Source organism: Lepisosteus oculatus, chromosome 5, assembly GCF_040954835.1.
Source record: "Lepisosteus oculatus isolate fLepOcu1 chromosome 5, fLepOcu1.hap2, whole genome shotgun sequence".
Classification (NCBI taxonomy): Eukaryota; Metazoa; Chordata; class Actinopteri; order Semionotiformes; family Lepisosteidae; genus Lepisosteus; species Lepisosteus oculatus.
The window spans coordinates 58,799,918-58,819,331 of NC_090700.1; the positions used below are offsets into that span (position 1 = coordinate 58,799,918).

General features: G+C 38.0%; 1 protein-coding gene across 2 annotated transcripts in view; it reads left to right on the top strand.

Annotated features, from left to right (window-relative positions):
- Nucleotides 1-19,414, top strand: part of cib2 (calcium and integrin binding family member 2) — a 38,016-nt gene that overhangs the window by 15,470 nt on the left and 3,132 nt on the right. The window contains exons 3-5 of one of the 2 annotated variants that reach the window (XM_006628920.3): nucleotides 10,617-10,728; nucleotides 15,582-15,729; nucleotides 16,096-16,291. In XM_006628920.3, the coding sequence (XP_006628983.1) occupies nucleotides 10,617-10,728; nucleotides 15,582-15,729; nucleotides 16,096-16,291 (456 nt within the window). The remainder of the gene's footprint in view (nucleotides 1-10,616; nucleotides 10,729-15,581; nucleotides 15,730-16,095; nucleotides 16,292-19,414) is intronic. The other variant, XM_015343432.2, reaches the window with a different exon arrangement.

The following is a 19,414-nucleotide window of genomic DNA, read 5'->3' on the forward strand; positions in this document are numbered from 1 at the left end:
CATCATGAACTCTTTTACAGATTAATAGAGACTAGTAAAACCAGAAATCTTGTTCCTGGTTCAGGCCATTTAGCAACCCAAGCTCAGACTTTTTGTTTTAACTGCTCTTGAATCTCTTAGGAAGTCACCATCTCCTCTAATCAGAATATATACTGTATATAGATTTCCATGAGACATTGAACTATACAAAACTATACAAATGTTGTTCAATCCAAAAGATATCTAAACAATGTCAGAACATTGTATTTTTAGGAAAAAAAGTTATCCTTATAACACAATGGAAGCATGATCATGATTACTGAATTTACAGAATTGGCCTTGGGATTTTAAATAAAGCCATAATCTGAGTGTATTTAACAAAACATGTCATGATCAATCTGTAAATGGTCTGCATCTTTACTGCCACAATTATCAAGAATGCTCTGCCTTTTAACGAAACAGGTCAGTGTCATCATCTTGTAACGAAACAGCGAAATTCCACAAATGAACATCACCACCAGGAAATGGGAGATGTGTAAAATCTGTTACATGGGAAAATTCCTGGGACAACATCTACTGTGCTTACAGAAGAGTGCTGCATGTTTGCGAAACATTCCCAGGGAACTGCTGGCGCCCTGGAATTGCTGTGTGACATGATATTGAAACAACAACAACAACAACAAGGACTTTTCTAAGATCCTGCCAGCTCCTGCAGTTGAAGCAGGTGAAGTCTGCTGATATAGTGTGTCCTGCCTAGAGACCCTGCCCACAGTCAGTGCTTCGTGAGATGCGTTCACCCCGCTGGGCAGCAAAGCAAGCCCCTTAAGTTGATGGTTGTGTCATTCCACCACTGCAAAAGCTCCGCGCTTTGCCGCTTGGCAAAGCAGTACTGAAAGATTATCTGCCCAAGGCTCCCTGAAGACTGATGTGAATATTAACTTTCCACGTCCTAGAATGGCTTCAGTCAGCTCTGACTATGCTGCCAGTGCTTCTCGGGTAACTGTGCTGCTGTAATGAGGTCGTGCCACGAAGACGTGCAGGTAGAATCATTACATGTCTCACACCAGCGGTCAGCAGCTTTGTTGTCAGACATTTTGCTTTGAACTGTTTTATAGTAGCTGACTGTTTCCAAGATTCTGTTTTGGCTTTCTCTTAAAGATGTATCACGATTCCTTTGTGTAACTTTCACTGTTCCCATTTGAATAAAAACTGATTGCCAGCTCAGGGCACAAACTTCGAAGCTCCTTTCAATTGCAATGTGACAGTTTGTGTTGGGTGTTGCTCGTCAAAAATGAATATTCATTGATCATTGCCCAACTTGTAACATGAATTGGTGTTTTATACAGTGTTTCTACAGTATGTACGGCTTAAATGAATTAGATATTTTGGAATTATTTAAAAAGAGAGATATGAGAGCAGTTTTTAAATACTGGCTGCAAATCATGGTTTTTAAAGGTTTGGAGTTCAGGAGCATGTCTGTATGGTATTAAGTCTAAACAAATACACATACAGAAAAAAAACGAAAAATGCCTGCAATCATTCTTGTACTGTCCATTTCAGCAGAACGTGCACTGCTGTACTAGCAGAACTGGCAGAGCTTGGCTGGAAGTGATCCAGACACCAAGATTTAGTGTTTCAATAGCTACTACCACATCCAGACCTGTACTTTTTTGTATAAGTAGCTCAGGTGGGGATCTGCGTCAACATGCGTAGGCTGCAAAGGAACAAGTAACAGGTTTATTCCCTGCTGAAAAGAGAAGAAAGGTTTCCACAGCTGAAATGTTGTTTCCTTTCTTCTCTTTTCAGCATGGAATAAACCTGTTACTTGTTCCTTTGTACTCTATGTATATACTGTATACAAATACACATACTTCAGCTTTAATTGATTCCACTGGTTTGTTATTTATATTATTCTGTTTATAGCAATGGTATCAGGAATAGGAAAAGTGAAAATATTCTCCTAGAATTCCACACCAAAATAAAATGAAATGTGATAAAACATTGCTTTTTATCTGCTTTGCTTTCAAATAATTTATTTGTGTGTAAGAGTCGAGTGCAGAGAGTTAAAATACATTTTTAATCTAAAGAAAATACATGAAAGTAGTATTTTAAATGTGGCAAACATGCCTGTACAGTATGTTCTAGAGGCTTCCTCAGATACCTGGGAAAGGATGAGTTTCAAAAGGTGCCATTTGTTTCAAAACGATCAAGTAAATTTCGTGGAGTAATGTACAAATTAGGTAACGCTTCACATGGCAATAATTGCTGCTGTTGAATATTATGTGACCACCAAATGGCTAATTATAGTGCTCTGTCGGTGTTGCACATACAGTACATTCCTGAAGGCAATCTGACTTTTGTTACAGACCTTTTTTCATCAAGGTGCCTTTGTGAAGCCTCTTCGGATCTCATTTCATTTGTGTCTGAAGTGGTACAAATATTGAATCCTATACCATAACCCCTAAATGTAAAGAAATGGCCTTAAATGTAAAGCCCTGCTTTCCTCTAAATGTAAAACTTCATTCCCGGTGTAAGAATATCAATAAAAAACGTCCCCTACATGTTAGCTGCACGTTGAGTGTCATTCATCATTTTGAAAGGATCCTTTTTGCTTTCAGGGATAGAAGGTTTGAATTCAAGGAAAAGCAAGATTTTCATTTAGGCATTTAGGAGAATTGTGAGATTTAGACTGAGCTTTACATACAGTATACTGTAGGGGTGATTTCACATACTGGAGTTAAACATGTGGTTGAAAGGAAGACACTGTGGTTAGATTGAAATAAGTGTCTGGTGCTGTCATGTGAAGTGCCTTTATCACTGTGCCAGAGAGCTCCTTTCCAGTCCGGATACACAGCTGGCAACAGCAATGGGTAGGGGAGCTGCAGGCCGGTGAGAACTGCACAGAACCTCAGAGCCAGGAATCAGCCACAGGTCCCTGCCATTGTTTTACTGCACAGGTCTTTCTGGCTTGCCGTGATGAATGGGTGAACGCTGTGCAGGTATACAGCGGATGCATAATCGCTCACTTTTCCTCCTAATGGGATTGACTTATACTTCTTGAATTTCAAAATATATTGTTAATTGCTGTTATTTCAAGATCGAGTGACTACTTTAAGAAATTAAACCCAGATACAGGAGACTGAAGAGATAGATAAAGTTACCATCAAGGGACCTAATTAGGCTAATAAAGTAGGGAAACTCTGGAATCTTATTTGTTGGCCTGTACTGAATTCCACTCAGGTCAGCATGGCTGTTGTATGACGCACATTCAGGATGAAGGATTTTTCTCTTCCAATTATTCAAATTTATAGGAAGGACATTTGATCTGTGTGCTAGGAAACACAGGTCAGGTTATACGTGGGCCACTCTAGTCAGAAAATACCCTTTAGAATCTCTTCCAGTGTGAAAACCAATAGAAAAATCCTTTAGGGTTTTCGACCTTTTCTAGTAGTGTTATGTGCTGGGTTTTTTTACAGGACTTTATAGACTCTAACAAGAAATCCAACTGGACATTCATATAGTAATTGTAAGAGCTTTGCAAAGAGCACAGTCATATTTCTCACAAATCATTTAAGTAAAGAAAATGAACGGGTCACATTTATTCACACCCCCAATCCTTTTATTCCTTTAAATTAAATTAACAAAAACAAACCTACAGCACCATTCTCCTCTTTGGAAGCGTCCAGAACTATATTTAGGCCTCCAAAGGTTTCCTACCATCTCGTATGAACAAGAGAATTTATTTTTTTCTCGGTGGCACTAATAAACTTTCACAGTGTCATGAACCGCAGGCAGGCGTGCAAGCGCTCCCGCATTCACACGAGCTCTAGTCTCCCTAAACGCCAATTAACACCACACACTATTCAAACCCTCATGCTCCTCTTGTACCTCGCTCACTATTCAGGTCTCCTCCCTGAGCTCCGAAACGAGTTTCTAGTCTCACCTTTCATCGATTATTACTTTTTGGCTACCGACTCAGCACTTCCCTCTTGACCATGACTTCCCCTCTCGTTTTGGTACTTCATCGATTTGGAACCCTACTGGCTTTGACTCCTCGCTTTCATGCAAGACCACGACTTCGCCTCTCGTTTGGTACCATGCTGTTTTGGAACTCAATCCCCCTCCCGACCTGACTCCACCGGAGTTTGTCACGCACAGGGTCCTACCTACTGCTGCCTCCTGCCCTGTGACACATAGTTCCCCTGGGGGATAAAAGGAGATACAGTATTACACCGAAGACATTCAGTAGTAGCAACACTATCAGGTTTAAGGTCAGAGAGCTTTTCAAAGACTGCAGGCAAACGATCAGTGACCCCTACAACCTGGGGGATGGCTGTGAAAGAATCCACAAAAAGCTGAATCTACTCTACCGCTGCTACCAGCCATGGGAGAATGGAAAAGCCAGCAAAGAGACGTGAGCAGCAATTTACTATGTTGCCTTCTTTTTATCCTCGTTTACTGTGGACGAGGTAAAGAAAAGGGATGTGGCAGAAGAGACATGCATTTTATGGGACCTAAAATGATATAATCTTGAAACGAGAACCAGCACAGAGTAGCCTGTGAGCAATAAACCCACAATCAAGAAGCAAAGCTGATTTTATGTCAGCTGGTTTTTGCTTGCAATAGGGCAGTGTAGTGTGTAATATAGGCCAGAAAGAAAGAATATACAGTACAGTGGTTTAAGAGACAGAAAATGCAGGACAATTGGCAGGGCCAATACTCCAGAACATCTTGGTCTGCATTTGGGACAGGTCTGGAAGAATTGTGTGTTAAGGGAAGTACTGAATGCTTTCCTCTCTAGCCACTGACTACAACGAGATTTAAGACTCAAATTTAAATGCTAATTTCTATTACCTGTGCTTATTCTTGTTGGACATTTCCATTGTCAATTTTCCTTTATATTTGATTCTTGCATTGCATTCATCCTGAAATCTAATTAAGCGTCTTCCAGCTATTGTATTTCCAGCCCTTCTTTTTCTGTTCTGTTTTCTGTTTTTTTTTTCTTTGCTTTTGCTTTGTTCTGATCTTGAACAGGAAAAAAAGGCTGCAAAGTATTTGCTGGTTTGAACAGCTGGTGACACTGAATTTAAATAAAATGAAAATTCAGGGACCTGTGCATTGTGTGGTGAAATTCTGAATGATGGCTGTGTGCTACTGTCACAGATTAAATTGTGCATTTTGCAGTATCCCAGGATCAGAAATGAAAAAGGTCATCTTGCGCAGATCAAATTATTGTGCTTGTTCCCATGTGTTTCCATCATAGTCCCTGGTAAATAGAAATGAGTTAAGTAGTGGTTAAGCATAATTTATAGGGAAAGAAGCTATCAATGGTGTTTATGGTATTTTCAGCATAGCCATTTTAAAGCATAAATTCCCTGGAGAAGTCTATTTTTCCTAAAACCTAGCCTGAGCAGAATTTCATGCCCATTATGCACATGCTCAGTGTATGTAAATTACCTCCTTAAAATGGGGGATTAAAGTTTCCCATTATCAGAAATCTGTAAACAAACTATTTACTACAGATTTTCCTCTTTTGTGGAAAATGAAGACCATGGTCATATTATTGAGTTAAGTAAAATTGCTTCCAGTGTGGAGTTGCTTTTAGGATTATTCTACACTCGGTAAAGCTAATGAATTTCCATTTCCCAAGTATTGGGATGTAATAATGACTTGTTCACATACTTAGTTCTGATTTTCAATAGATGTTATCTGTGCAAAAGATATAGGAAATATTAATTAAAAGCAGGCTATAAATTTGAAGTATATACATAAGATGTAACATACAACTTTATTCTGTCCACACTAATACATGTACGAACCTTCTGCAAATTGTATCTAGGATTCATATAATGTTGTTTTTTCTTTATATCAATACTATAATTGGCATACAAGGAACAATACATTTTAGAAGTTATTTCAACACATTATGCTAATAGCATATCAGGAGGTGGCTATCATTTAAAAGGTTATTGACTGAAATAATGTTTACCTCGGCTAACCCCAGATATCACAGATAGGTCATTGTAATAAATTATAATGTCAGTTCATCCTCTTTCATCTCTTTAACTTGAGCAGCGTTCTGTAGGGTCCAGACACTACACTACATAGGTTTCAGTCAATGCGGGTTTTCTTGATCGTTACTAATCCTTGTAACATGCGTATTTTTTAAGAATCAACATACTTCTAGCCAGAGTAATACTGTATGTACTGTATTTGTCTGGATGTTGCTATTTGTGTATACAGTATGTGGTATAATTTACCAGATATACTGTAAATGTCATTGCTATTATTATTTAATTAGAATCTTTTTTATCCAAAATGACTTAAGTTGTATTAATCAGAGCAATCCAAATAAATGACTATATTCAAAGATATGACAGCAGAACCCCCACTGAACCCTTCACCTTCTAGTTATAAACCTAGAATGTAGTGTCTACTCTACTGTACAAAGCTGGTTACAAGCTTATCTTTGACTTGCAAAGATAAGTCAGCCATTCCAGACAGAGTGAATTACCTCTCAGAACAGATTATCTTTGGAATTATTATTTAAAATAAGAGTGAAGACTAGTACAGTATATGAACCGTAAAAGAGAAGCATTGCAATATCCTAAAGTCAGCTATCTTAAGAGGTACAGTGAAAATAACCCTAGACGTTATTTCAGTTCTGCCTCCAAATGTTGTATTTCAAAAGCAGATTTACACCTGTACAATTTAAAGTTTGTATTAGAATAAATAAGGATGTGACAACTGAACTGAACTTGCACATACAAAACTTAACAGGTTGTATTGGAAAGCTTGGTTCTGCATACTGAGCTTGCCTTCTCTGCAGGATTTTAAGAGAAAGTGCTTGGATTGTGAAGGAATCCTGAACTTAATGAGATGGTTAATGTATTAGGTTCTAATGGGCACTAAACCCTCCACTTGTTTCTCATCAATGAGCCATTACGAGCTTTTATCTCCTGTCTTCAGTGCCCAGTGTCATGCACAGTTTTCATTATTTCTGAAATATATCCAGCTGTGAAACAGTGTCACGGACCAACAACACTGTAAATTATCTTTATCAGATCAAAGAAATGCTCACCACTGGCTCTTAATTTTACGCAGTGTTGAACATTGTGAAATTTCTCTTCCGTGTCAGAAGAAGAAATGTACTGAGCCAAATGGTGTAGACTTCCGGTCACTGAAATTGAAGACAGTGGGCACATCACACAGGCAGAATTACAAGAATTGCACAAGGAGCCTCTAAAGTACAGTGGGTTCAGAGATATTAAATTCTGCATGAACACAGAAAAAGAGAATTACATTTGCAAATTTTGTAACTGAAAGCAATCGCATGTTATTTCATACTTAACTGACCTAGCTTGACCCCAGGAGCTGCTACTGGTTTCTAAACCGGTTTTTAGCTATATGTTTTGAGTGTTTGGGTATTGAAATCAAGTTATTTGTTTCCTGGTGTGTGAAAATCATCACTTCAATGATTCGGTTCAATTTGGGTCCCTAAAGAGTGGCTAGAAAAACACCATGCATGAACATATCTGAGGCACTGCTTAAAATGTAGTCTGGGTTACTTGATGAAAATGACAAGGGTTCCAGCCTTTGTCTTTGTTAACTGCAGCATTTTATCAGACAAGCCATGGATGACTCTCAGTTTGAAATGCACAAAAAAGAAATTCCAAACAATGCTCTCTGAATTCATCAGATAATGTGTCCAACTCACACGCAGGAGAGAGCAAAGAAAGATATACCAGTGTAAGTCATTTCATTAATGCTCCGATTCAGTTTCCCATACTGTAAATCCATATGTATTGTATGTATAGTAGGTACTGTAGGAATGTCACATCAAGTTGAATCAGTATTCATTTTAAGGGTAGAACATTGCTTGAGGGCATATATTACCATGATTTAATATCATCTCACATTACAAAGGCCTTCGGGGAACTGCAACGGCATGATTTGCTTTATAATTTAACTATATTTTTCATAATGCCAGAATGCTACACTTTCAAAACCACAAATCATTACCTTTCTTCACCCTTTTGAAACCAAGAATGAGTGCAGCATTTTTAATGGCAGCATGTAAGTTATTTGTGTTCTTGAAGGGAAAGCAGCCTGACTCCCACCTTATATGGTAAGATAGTAAGAGTCTCATTGCCATTTCACAGTAAGAAAGCTGAAAGATGCCGACATGATGTGTGATTGCAAGGAACATTTATAGACAAACTTTCATCACATCGGATGAAATAGTTTTAGTTTAGTTTTGAGCTACTCAGCCATGAGCGATCTGAGGAGTCATTTCATTTCTTCAGATCTACCTATCTACCTGTAGCATCGTTATGTCAATGTTTTGGAGCATAATGCTCAGTACTATTGGCCATGCCTGAGTGCTACAGTAATAGCAGTCATTTAGTTGTCATTGCCAGATGAGATCTCTCCAACAATTGCTTTGCTTACTGTGTGGCCTTGAATTGGGAAGGCAGGCTTTTATAACAGTACACACATAAAGAAAGAAAGCATCCCAAGGAAGAATCAGGGAGTTGTAGGTGTTATGACTCACATGCAAAAAACAAAAGGCACCAGGTTTAGTAAGAGATCATCTCTGCTCATCATGAAATCACATTTATAATTGCACTGCCTGTGGACGTTAATTGTATCATGTTACTGTTACTGTTACTGTTACTATTACTGTTAGATACATGTTTCCTAAAGCATAAAAATGATATTTTTTTATTTTGATATTTTTGAAAACGAAGAACCATGCACTACATGTTTGCGGAGGTGAGTAACCCACGTCTTAAACACAAAGTTAGAGTGAGGAAAAACAAATGTGTAAGAAGACAATGCTTTGTTTAAAGAATTAATGTCAAGAGTAATTTATACAAAATTGCCCCCCCGGGGATGAATAAAGAATTCTGAAGTGAATTGGAATGGAAAACAAAGAATAATGTTGTTTCTGTGGAAGTGATGTTATTTTTATACTTATCTGAAACTGCTGAGAAGAGGGGTCCATGCTCTTGACTTTGACTTCTCCAGTGCTTGTTGTTTTCTTGTTTGTACATTAATAAGAATATGAGAATAGTTCCACACAAGAGGATGCCATTGGCTCGGATTGGTCCAAGGACCTCATGCAGCTGTTTCTTGGAAGAAGCCCAGGTATCTGCTCCGGCAGCATGGCTGAGTAGCTTGTTCCATGCAGCCCTTTTGTGTAAGAGACGAGTACCTTATGTCCTTGGTTTGAAATGCACTTCAACATAGTTTCCACTTGTGCTCCCTGATTTGTGTTTCATCATTCATGGTGAACCTCTGGGTTGACTTGGGCGCTGCTTTTAAAAATGTTGAACACGGGTGTCAAATCCCCTCAGAGTCTCCTCTGTACAGGACTAAAAAGGTTACATTTCTTCTGTCTGTCAGTGTAGGACAATCCCTTAAGCCCCTGAATGTATCTGATTTCTCTTTTATGGACTGATATTAATATTCTAAATCAAAAATACATGTTGGTAAACATTTCAAAGGGTAGTGAAGAAAAGAATGGATTTTCTTTGGACTGGGATGAGACTGCTTCAATAGGTGACTGAAGGTCACTGCAGCATTTGCAATACACATACAATAATTGTAAATACAGTATATTACATATATTACACCAAATAATAATAATTTAGGATCAGGTATTATTCCTTCCCCATGAGCTGTTCTGTTGGCATTTACACTATGCACTACATAGTGGGGTTGGGGGTGGGGGGGTCATTTGTTTGTCTATGAAACTGTTATTCTTAGAATGAACAGTGATTTTAGTCAACTGCTGAGGCTCAATGCAGGCCTCTGTAATGAAGGCGCAGGACATAGTGGCACTGACTTACTTTTTCGATTAGGTTGTGGTGGGTTAAGAGTTTTGTTCCATTGTATATTAATGTCAAACAGATCAAATGTGTCCTGGATAGTCATCCTGTCCAATGTATTACTAAAATAAATACATGACTGTCAATTTTTCACTGAAGGACTTTGATTCCTGCACAACACAATGGAATACATATTTCAGTATATTTCAAGTATTCTAAGAGTGATATGATGATGGGAAGACTATAGATGATTCTCTAAGATAATGCTATTGCTTGTTGTATGGCCCAAAAAAGCATTTGAGAAAATGTAGCTGTTTACAGTAAATGCATGGAAAACATTTGTGCTTCTAACATCTACAGTACTTCATTTCCAAACAGAGATCACAACATATTGAAGAAAGCCATTCTGTAAGCTGAAATGTTGATCGGTTTCTTTCTTACCAACGTCTTGATCATAGTGTATTTGGAGTAACTGAGTTACTCCTGCTGAAGAAACCTGAAGATATTACTGATACATTCTGATATTTTTGAAAGACGTTTTTAGTGCCATGACATTCTTCAGCTCTGCGAGTGATAAGCTGCCTGCATGATTCATGTCATTTCAATCCTTGTTTGCACTTGCTGTGCATACTGCAGAGTATACCATATGCCATTTAGAATCTCTGAAGAACGGCAGTTTGTAAGAAAGCAATTATACACTATTTCTAATATAATTTGCCTTGTCAAAGCTTAACTGCTTTAACCTTCAAATGAGATTTGGAGTGAAAAAAAATCTGAATGATTTTTTCTCTTTCTTATTTTCAGGCTGCATGGAAGATACCACGAACTGGCACCTAATTTAGTACCAATGGATTATACCAATGATCCTGATGTTAAACTCCCTTTACAGCTGATAATAAACATGCCTGAATTAAAGGTAAGATTCGCATTCACCAGATTTTATCACATCACCAGTGGGCAACATGGCAAAAAGCAACATGGAGTCTGCTGTACTGTGATCCAAGAGCTGCCATGTTAACTAAATCTACAAGTTTTGTACTTTGAACAAAAGTTTCCCAGAAGAGGCATGCATGGAAACTTTTTGTCTTTTAAAACATCTCAGGCAACTGTAATGATGACATGATATAGGTTTCCTATAAATGTCAGTTTCCATTAGCAAAAGCAGACAGAAAGAACAAGGAGCAGATAACTTGATAATCCAGTGAGCTGCAGACAGCAATTAAGATGTTGCTGTCACAATTTGTGAGGATAAAATTGAAAGCTATCTCTCGCAGTGCTCTTGTTAACAGGGCCTGTCATGTTTTCTGGACTATAATCAGTTAGAAAGAGTTCTTTTTATAGTGTGTATTGTAGAAAGATTTCAATTCATTTTCTGTATTTGACATTGAATGGCTCTGGGCTCCGTGATTCAGAGGAGCAAACAACAGAGGTCAGAGGTGCACAAAACTTGAACTCTTAGGGTCTTAAACCACAGAACCTGGTCATACAAAACAGTTTTTTAGATATGTCACATTCCTGAAAAAAATCATTCAGAGGTCTTGACTACCTTTGACTACGGCATGCAAACTGTTAAGGTCTTAGCTGGATTTACATCTATTCTCTCTACACCTATGACCCCAGGCTGTAAAATATGTAAAATGTATATTTAGCTTCATGCCAAATTTTTGTAAACGTGCTGAGGTAAAGGCAGTGAGGATTCACATGATGGCACATCACGTCCATTAGCAATTTAATAACCCTGCCAGTGAAAAAACATTCAGCTTGCTGCTGAGTCAGTCTCCTGAGTGTGTGTGCGTTTGAGAGAGTGTGATTAGGCTCAATCTGTCACAGCAGGAAGTAAGGAAGCAAGTAGCAAAATATAATGAGCCTGAAACTACTTGGCAGGGAAGTACAAACAACAAAGACTCTCTTTCTTCAGGGGGAAACTGGGAGGCTTAAGAAATTGTAAATGGTAATTTATGTCTTTTTATGTTTTTCCTGTGTTTGTTTGAGGTTTGTATTTTTTTCAGAATTCTCAATTAAGTGCAACATTTCTGCCTAACGTGTTACCATAAGTAGCTGTAATTCACCTCACAGATTCGCATCGCATTAGATTCTAGGCCCAGCTGACATCTTGTTTTGTGAAATACTGCCAACCTATGGTTCAACTCTAATGGTATTAATCTATTGAAAGGCAGGGGACACTGTATTTTCTCTAATGGCTTTAAAATAATTTCAGTTTCATTCATATAGGGGAAAAGACCTGATTTTAGAAGCAAAGAGGAAGACATGGTTAGGATCTCTTTTCTATTAGATCCTTTAATGGGCTCTTGGTGGAGCCTGGAAATGTTAATGATAACTCTGCCTCTTCAGAGACATTTGCTAATGAAATAAAGTAGAAAATTGAACTTTATTTCTGAGCCATCTCCCGCATAAAACATTCTATGCAATTACAAAATTAATAAAACTTTCCATGCATGTATGGACCCAACCTGATCATTTTTAATGGGATTCAGACGTTAAATAAAACACAGTAATAGGCCCTGATTATCAGATTTAATTATTTGTACAGCAAATTCCTATTCCATTGTGATTTTTATTACCTTCCTCAGCCATTACTTGGAGACTTGGTGGTTAAATCTCAGTGACTCAGTCAGGGCCTGAAGAATTGCTTTGCAGACACATTTTTCAAGAGTCTTGACTGTCTATACAGGATTTTAGACAGACAGCTCTGATCAATGACCTACATTCTGTAATTATTGTGCTGCAGAAACAATAGATAACAGCAGTAAATGGATCAAAAACATTTTTTAATACTGGGGTACTTTAAAAGCACACTATATATTTTTTTAATTTGAGAATTGTCAGTTTCTTTCCTCCCCTTATATACCTTAATATTTTAGGATATCAAACTGTTATTTACCCCCATTTTACTGTACTTGTCACGTAGGAGGGAAGAAATGATTCTTGCTGAAACGTACTTGTTTATGTTAGGTGAAGGACTGACAAAGCTCTCAACAGTACACCACAAACCTGAGGAAGCGTCATTCACAGCTTGGAGTGCTACTGCAGAGAGACCCACGAGCTCCCCAGTTAACTACATTGTCAGCCTAAGGGCACATTTTGGACTTTGAATAGTGGACTTCACTCTGTTGGAGGTTGCCTTTTAACTACCGTGTTTCTTAAATCACTTAAAATCTCCAACATTGGTTTCCCGTGATTCTTGAGTAATTTAAAAACTGGCAAAATAATTGATGAAATTTTAGCAAGGAAAACCAGCAGGCATGTGGGTATGCAGGACCAGGACTGGGTACCCCCAGTCTGATTATCTGCTTCCCAGAAGAAAAGACCCACACATTGTTTCTAAAGTCCAGGTACTGTATACCTGTATTTGTAGTTCGTGATCATAGGGTCTCAGACTGCATTAAAAAGCCTTCTGACGACTTTACGACTTTCCAGTGTCTCTCACAATGCCCACCAACACACACAACACAATAATAAATTAACAATTGTGCAACGAGGTAGAAATAAAAAAAAAAGTCAAAGGACAAGTGTTGCAACACTTGTAAAGCAGGATATTAAAAATTCTGCAGTGGAGTCTCTGATGTCCACAGGAACAAGAATAATTCAAAACTGGGTTTTAGGAATACCAATATAACATTTATAGAAAGCTATATACTGTACGCTTCTTTTAGAGCATAACTTGAATACAGCATTTCACTGTCACCTATTCTGTACATATTGCAGGAATATTATGTTTTAATAGGACCTGTTCTTTGCTGTTTATTTTAATTGCAGTGAAGAAATTAGAGATTACATTTCTGGGTCCTAACTACTCAACGTTAATGCTCCTTGAAAATGATTCACTCCCAGCTCCAGGTTTTGTAGTGCAGTCATTTGTAATGCATGTACAACATAGTGGGGATATTTGTTGAGGGCAGAGATGTTGGATATGTTCCCTTAAGGAAATTATTTTTTTAGTACAGAAGCATTTGCATTATTCATGACAGTGAACTGCAATGACTGCAATTACTTCATAAATCAGGAAGAGGTAATAAGGTGAGAATTCATTAGTCTAGTCATGTCCAGATAACTGGGAATCCATCCCATGTAATGTTCAAATTAAAACTACATGCATCAAATTCTGATGCACTGTCTTGTTCCTTTGGCAAAACTCTCCCTCATTTTATTTCATAGGATACTACATTGCCGAATGTAAAGGATTAAACAGTTACGGTGTTGTCCCGAGAAATAATAACTTCTAGGGCTTGGTTTTTGTTTTCTTATTTATTTCTTAAGGATATACAGTAGTGCACCCCTCTGAAAAAATCAGTTATTCACCATTTAAATTCAAAATAATGCAATAGCCTTGAACAGTGACAGATGAGGCGCAGACAGCAAGCAGAATTCAAATGCCATTAGAAGCTTCATAGACATTAATCACAGCTGCACCTACACAGAAGCCCATGTTAATGAGCTTAATGTAAGATGTTGTTATTCCAAACACTAGTGACCCTGGCAGTAAAAGTCAATGCCTGCTTACCTGCCTGATGTAAAACTGACCAAAGTGCTTACAGTATACTGTACATGTGTATGACTGTGCATGCTTGTGTACAAAGGGGCCCGATGTCCTCAGAAGAGACTCCTTGAATGCTTTGTTGTTTCAGAATGACCTTCAAATTTCAAATTGCACTTCTTTGTGCAGTATGAACATCAATGTAAAATAGGGCACTAAACTGTTTTTTTATAAATGACACCAGTGAAGAAGATTAGTCAATGTGGATATTTGAGGAAGGACTAATTTTCATTCTGCCTGGGTCTGAACACTGTTAAAAAAGAGCTTACTTTAGGATCAGACTTAATTAGCCATTATCTTGTTGTACATATTAATTCAGTAACTTTTAGCTTGAGGGTACTGTTTTACTTGTCCACCCCACAATATACATCATCCCATGTGTCAGGTGAACAGTGCACTTTTGGCATAAAATTCTTTGGCCTAGCTTGAGACAAAAGAATGGCACGTGAATTTCTAAATTTAGAGAAGAGGACAATGTGCTTGGCTACTTCATCTCACTATTACCTAGTCTTTTCATGAATATGCTCATACCAGTTTTTGGCCAAGGTCATTTTTAAGAAGAAACTTGTGTATTTGATTTTTGGCTATATTTTAAAGAGCTTGCTTTGAAATAAAACCTTAGGTACTTCTGATCCTAGATTAAATCTAATGTTTTTCTTGTTTCTTTTCTTAGCATGTCTTATAAAAATGACAAATCACGTTTATTTTCTTCAGCTGTCGTGTCACATTGGCTATGTGTATTCATTATGAAGTAGGAAAGCGATGACCTAGAAGTCTCTGAAGCAACTAAAAGCAAAATAAAAAATATCTGCGACATCCATCATTGATGTAAACTAAATTTGCTGTATCTAGAAACCTAATTCTTATGATGTGTGGAAGATGTAAATATAAATGTCTAATTTCTCCTGCCTTGATTTCCTCTTGAATCCATGCATGTTTATATCTCCCTAATTTAGTTGCACTTTAAGAATTTATAGAGGTTGATTGCCTTTCCAGATTTGAGATAAGCTCAACGGACTTTTCACAGCTTTTATTATCACTGTTAAACAGTACTGTAACTCAGAATCTGTTGGGGGTGTTTTGTTTAAACCTCTTTCACACCAATGGATGACACCACACATCTTACTCACAGCACCCATGCTAAATAGGTCCTTGATAACTGCTGCAAGGCACAAAGCTTGCAGGCTGTAAAACAAGCTCTCTTTTTTGCTCAGGAGAATCCCTTTAGGAACCGCATTGTGGAGTCATTTTCTGAAGATGGACAGGGGAATCTCTCCTTCAATGATTTTGTGGACATGTTTTCAGTTCTGAGTGAAATGGCTCCGCGGGAACTAAAGGCTATATATGCATTTAAAATATATGGTAAGTCACTTCAATCACTTGATATTGATTGATCAATGCCATGATGATTGCAAGTCACTGTATTCTTATCAATACAAATTTAAAAAGTTTTAAAGAGAGAGAGAAGGTTCTCCAAACTGTATATTTTTGCCAGATAGGCTCTCTCGATTTTATATACCATACAAACAAAATTATTTTTAAGTCTCACTAATACAGCACCATTTGTAAATAGTTCTCAAAACAAACTCTCATTCGAAACTTTGTCATTTCTTAATGACACAACACGTTAATTTTAAACAGCTAGGACATCACTCTATGGACAGACACAAAGAAATTTGGTCAGAAAAAGAATCTTAGACTTTTCCACCTTAAAATATTTGTTTCTAGATTTCAACACAGACAATTTCATCTGTAAGGAGGACTTGGAGAAAACATTGAATAAATTGACAAGAGAGGAGCTCACAGCCGAAGAGGTGAATTTAGTGTGTGACAAAGTGATTGAAGAAGCAGATCTAGATGGGGATGGCAAGCTAGCTTTTGCTGATTTTGAAAATATGATTTCCAGGGCTCCTGACTTCTTGAGGTAAGCACAAACACTTTATTCATATCTAAACTGGTGTGGATGCTAATGTGGATATAGCTATTCCTGTGTCACTTAGTGCAGCAAAATCATCTTTTTAAGACTTAGCTATTCTAAGTAATTGAGTGTCAATTTACAAAGTAAAAGAGTCTTCCCTTCCTTGTTTCTAGCTCTAAGAGAGGCTCTTTTTCTTACAACAATTTTTCTGTTCTAGCAGACCAGAATCACAGTATCTAGTAGTTTTTATCCTTTGCAGTTTATCCTTTTTTATCCTTTGCTTCCATCCTTTGTTTTGTGTATTCTGTGTAATACACTATTGAAGTTTGAGTTGTTATCTCTAAATAAATCAGAGCTTTTGGGAAAGCTATCTTCTTCTCCAGGCTTATTTCTAGATGTACTGTACTAGTCATCAGATTAATGTGCCATTATGCCAAGACACATTGCAGAATTTAGGCACCTTTCCTTTAATCTTACTGTTTCTACAGTTCTGTTGTTTGATAACCTGGAGTTATTATGTTTTGCCTAGAATTAAGATAAGGTCAAAGCCCCGAATCTTCTTTACGCTTTTAAGCTTTAAGCCAGCAGCCATATTACCCTGCAACTCACCACTGGCAGCCCACTGAAGCTCAGCAGGAGTGAGTCTGGTCAGTACCTGGGTGAGAGACCTCCTGGGAAAAACTAAGGTTGCTGCTGGAAAAGGTGTTAGTGGTGCCAGCAGGGGGCGCTCACCCTGAAGTCTGTGTGGGTCCTAATGCCCCAGTATAGTGACGGGGACACTATACTGTAAAAAGGCGCTGTCCTTCAGATGAGATGTAAAACCGAGGTCCTGACTCTCTGTGGTCATTAAAAATCCCAGGGCTTTTCTCATAAAGAGTAGGGGTGTAACCCCGGCGTCCTGGTGAAATTTCCCATTGGCCATTACCAGTCATGGCCTCCTAATAATCCCCATCTATGAACTGGCTTCATTACTCTGTTCTCCTCCCCACTGAGAGCTGGTGTGTGGTGAGTGGACTGGAGCACTATGGCTGCTGTCCAGGTAGGGGCTGCACATTGGTGGTGGAGGGGAGTGCCCATTACCTGTAAAGCGCTTTGAGTGCATTGTCCAGAAAAGCGCTATATAAGTGACATCCACATACTGTACCTAGCAGTTACCATATTAAAACCCTCCAGTAACTGTTTATTACCCTTCCAGCCACTCTTTCCAGATAACCAGTGGTCTGATGACCATTCCCTCAGACAAGAGGGATGAAGTCAAACCTTTGTTAAAAACTGCTCGTGCATTTGAATCTTTCACCTGGGTTAGCCTAAAAATCTTAAAAGGTCTTTCACTGGTGTGCTTGTCTATCATAGTACAGAAAAAGTAATACCATACAAATAATAGTTTTCCTACTGTATGGTCAACAGAATGGTTGTGTTGGTGCTGGAATTAATACAGAGCAATAAAAGGAATGTTTCTGAAATGTATTTAATCTTATTGCAAAACTGTAATAATGCAAGCTAAAGTGCTTGATCAAAGACAGTGGACAATACTGTCACATCACATAGTAAGCACAAATACTATGAAAGCTAAAACCACCAGAAAGAACTTAGTGTCAGAAACGTATGTTGCTGTAGAGATTATTTAGACGCACAGTGATCATCTTATAATTATTTATCATTTATCATGAATCTGTCCTTCACCTACAGTACTACATGCATAAAATGGACTTGATCACCTTTTGATTCCTGCTTGACAGAAATGTATTCCACTGGTCACCCATTCACGCTCCAGACCATTCTTAATCAATTGTGTTGCACGGTGAACATCATACAGTAATTGTCTTCATTACACTGATGGATTCTCATTTATAGTCACAGAAGCCTCTTGCAACGTCTGGCACTGTTTACTCATCATTTGCACTCTTAAATGAAGATGCAGCCTGTATCCAGAAGCATTTCTTGGGGATATATTGTTCGATTAACAGAGAGGGAAATGTTTTGAAAAAATAATTCTAATTTAAGATACCTGTTACACAAGTATAAGGAAGGACTGTGAGATCGTTTAATTCTTTATTTCATTTTACATGGAATCCTAGATGCAGATAAGAATGGAATTATTTCAGTGTTTCTGCACACATACACATAAAGATTTACATATTCTATTGACAGACAGATTAGATTATGACAGATTATTGTGATAAATCTTGTTTTATGACTTCATTTCACACAGAGACCCAGGCCAGTACCTGTGTTAAGATGTAAATGAAATTTCAACATTTTAAATTGGAAAGTGGGAAATTTGTTCCAATAGGTTTCATTCCCAGAGCCAAGACAGGAAATATTGCCTTAGTGTGGTTTCACACGGAGAGTGCTTTGTGACTCTTAATAACATAACGTCAGGGAAGAGCAGATGCAGGCTATCAATAAAACACTTCTTTCAGCCTTCTGTACCTTGGCCATCTGTAACAGGATTACCAAAACACCAACTAAGGCTGTGGTTGAAATTTATTCTCACTGGTTGTCATTCAGACTGAGGCAGCCTGGTAAGATTCTGCCATGTCCCCCCAAAAAAAGACAAACAAATCAGAATAATAAATAATAAATCAGAATAAAACATCTACAGGAAAGGAGATATATAGGCTTATACCACTGAGCTTATCCATTTACAGGTAAAGCAGATCTCTGAGCCACCTACCAATTCCACTTGCAAACATCTATGCACAGTGCTGCTACAGTATGACGACATATTGGGAATCAGACGAGTTTCAGTTCCATCCAGGCCCTAGTACTTAGGCCGTAGCTAGATGTGGAACGTTATCTCATTCCTCAGTAAACGTGTTTGAGATGCTGCTGCTGCTGTCAGGAAGGCTTGCGATATGGATAATCTGGGTATTTATCTGTTTATTTCCAAATGATCCTTGTATTGGCATTTTTGTTTCTTCATTTTGTGCTATGCCCAGCCACACAGTCACCATTCTACCACACTGAATATGCAGAGCGCCTTTTTAACAGATGCCAGTAATTTTACAGCCGGGTTTGACAGAGTGTTTTATGTGCAGATATTCGGAGGGTCCCAGTTTTATAGTGTGAATCGCACAGATGTTCTGCTCTTCTAGAACATTAATTAACATACAACTCAGTACCCTC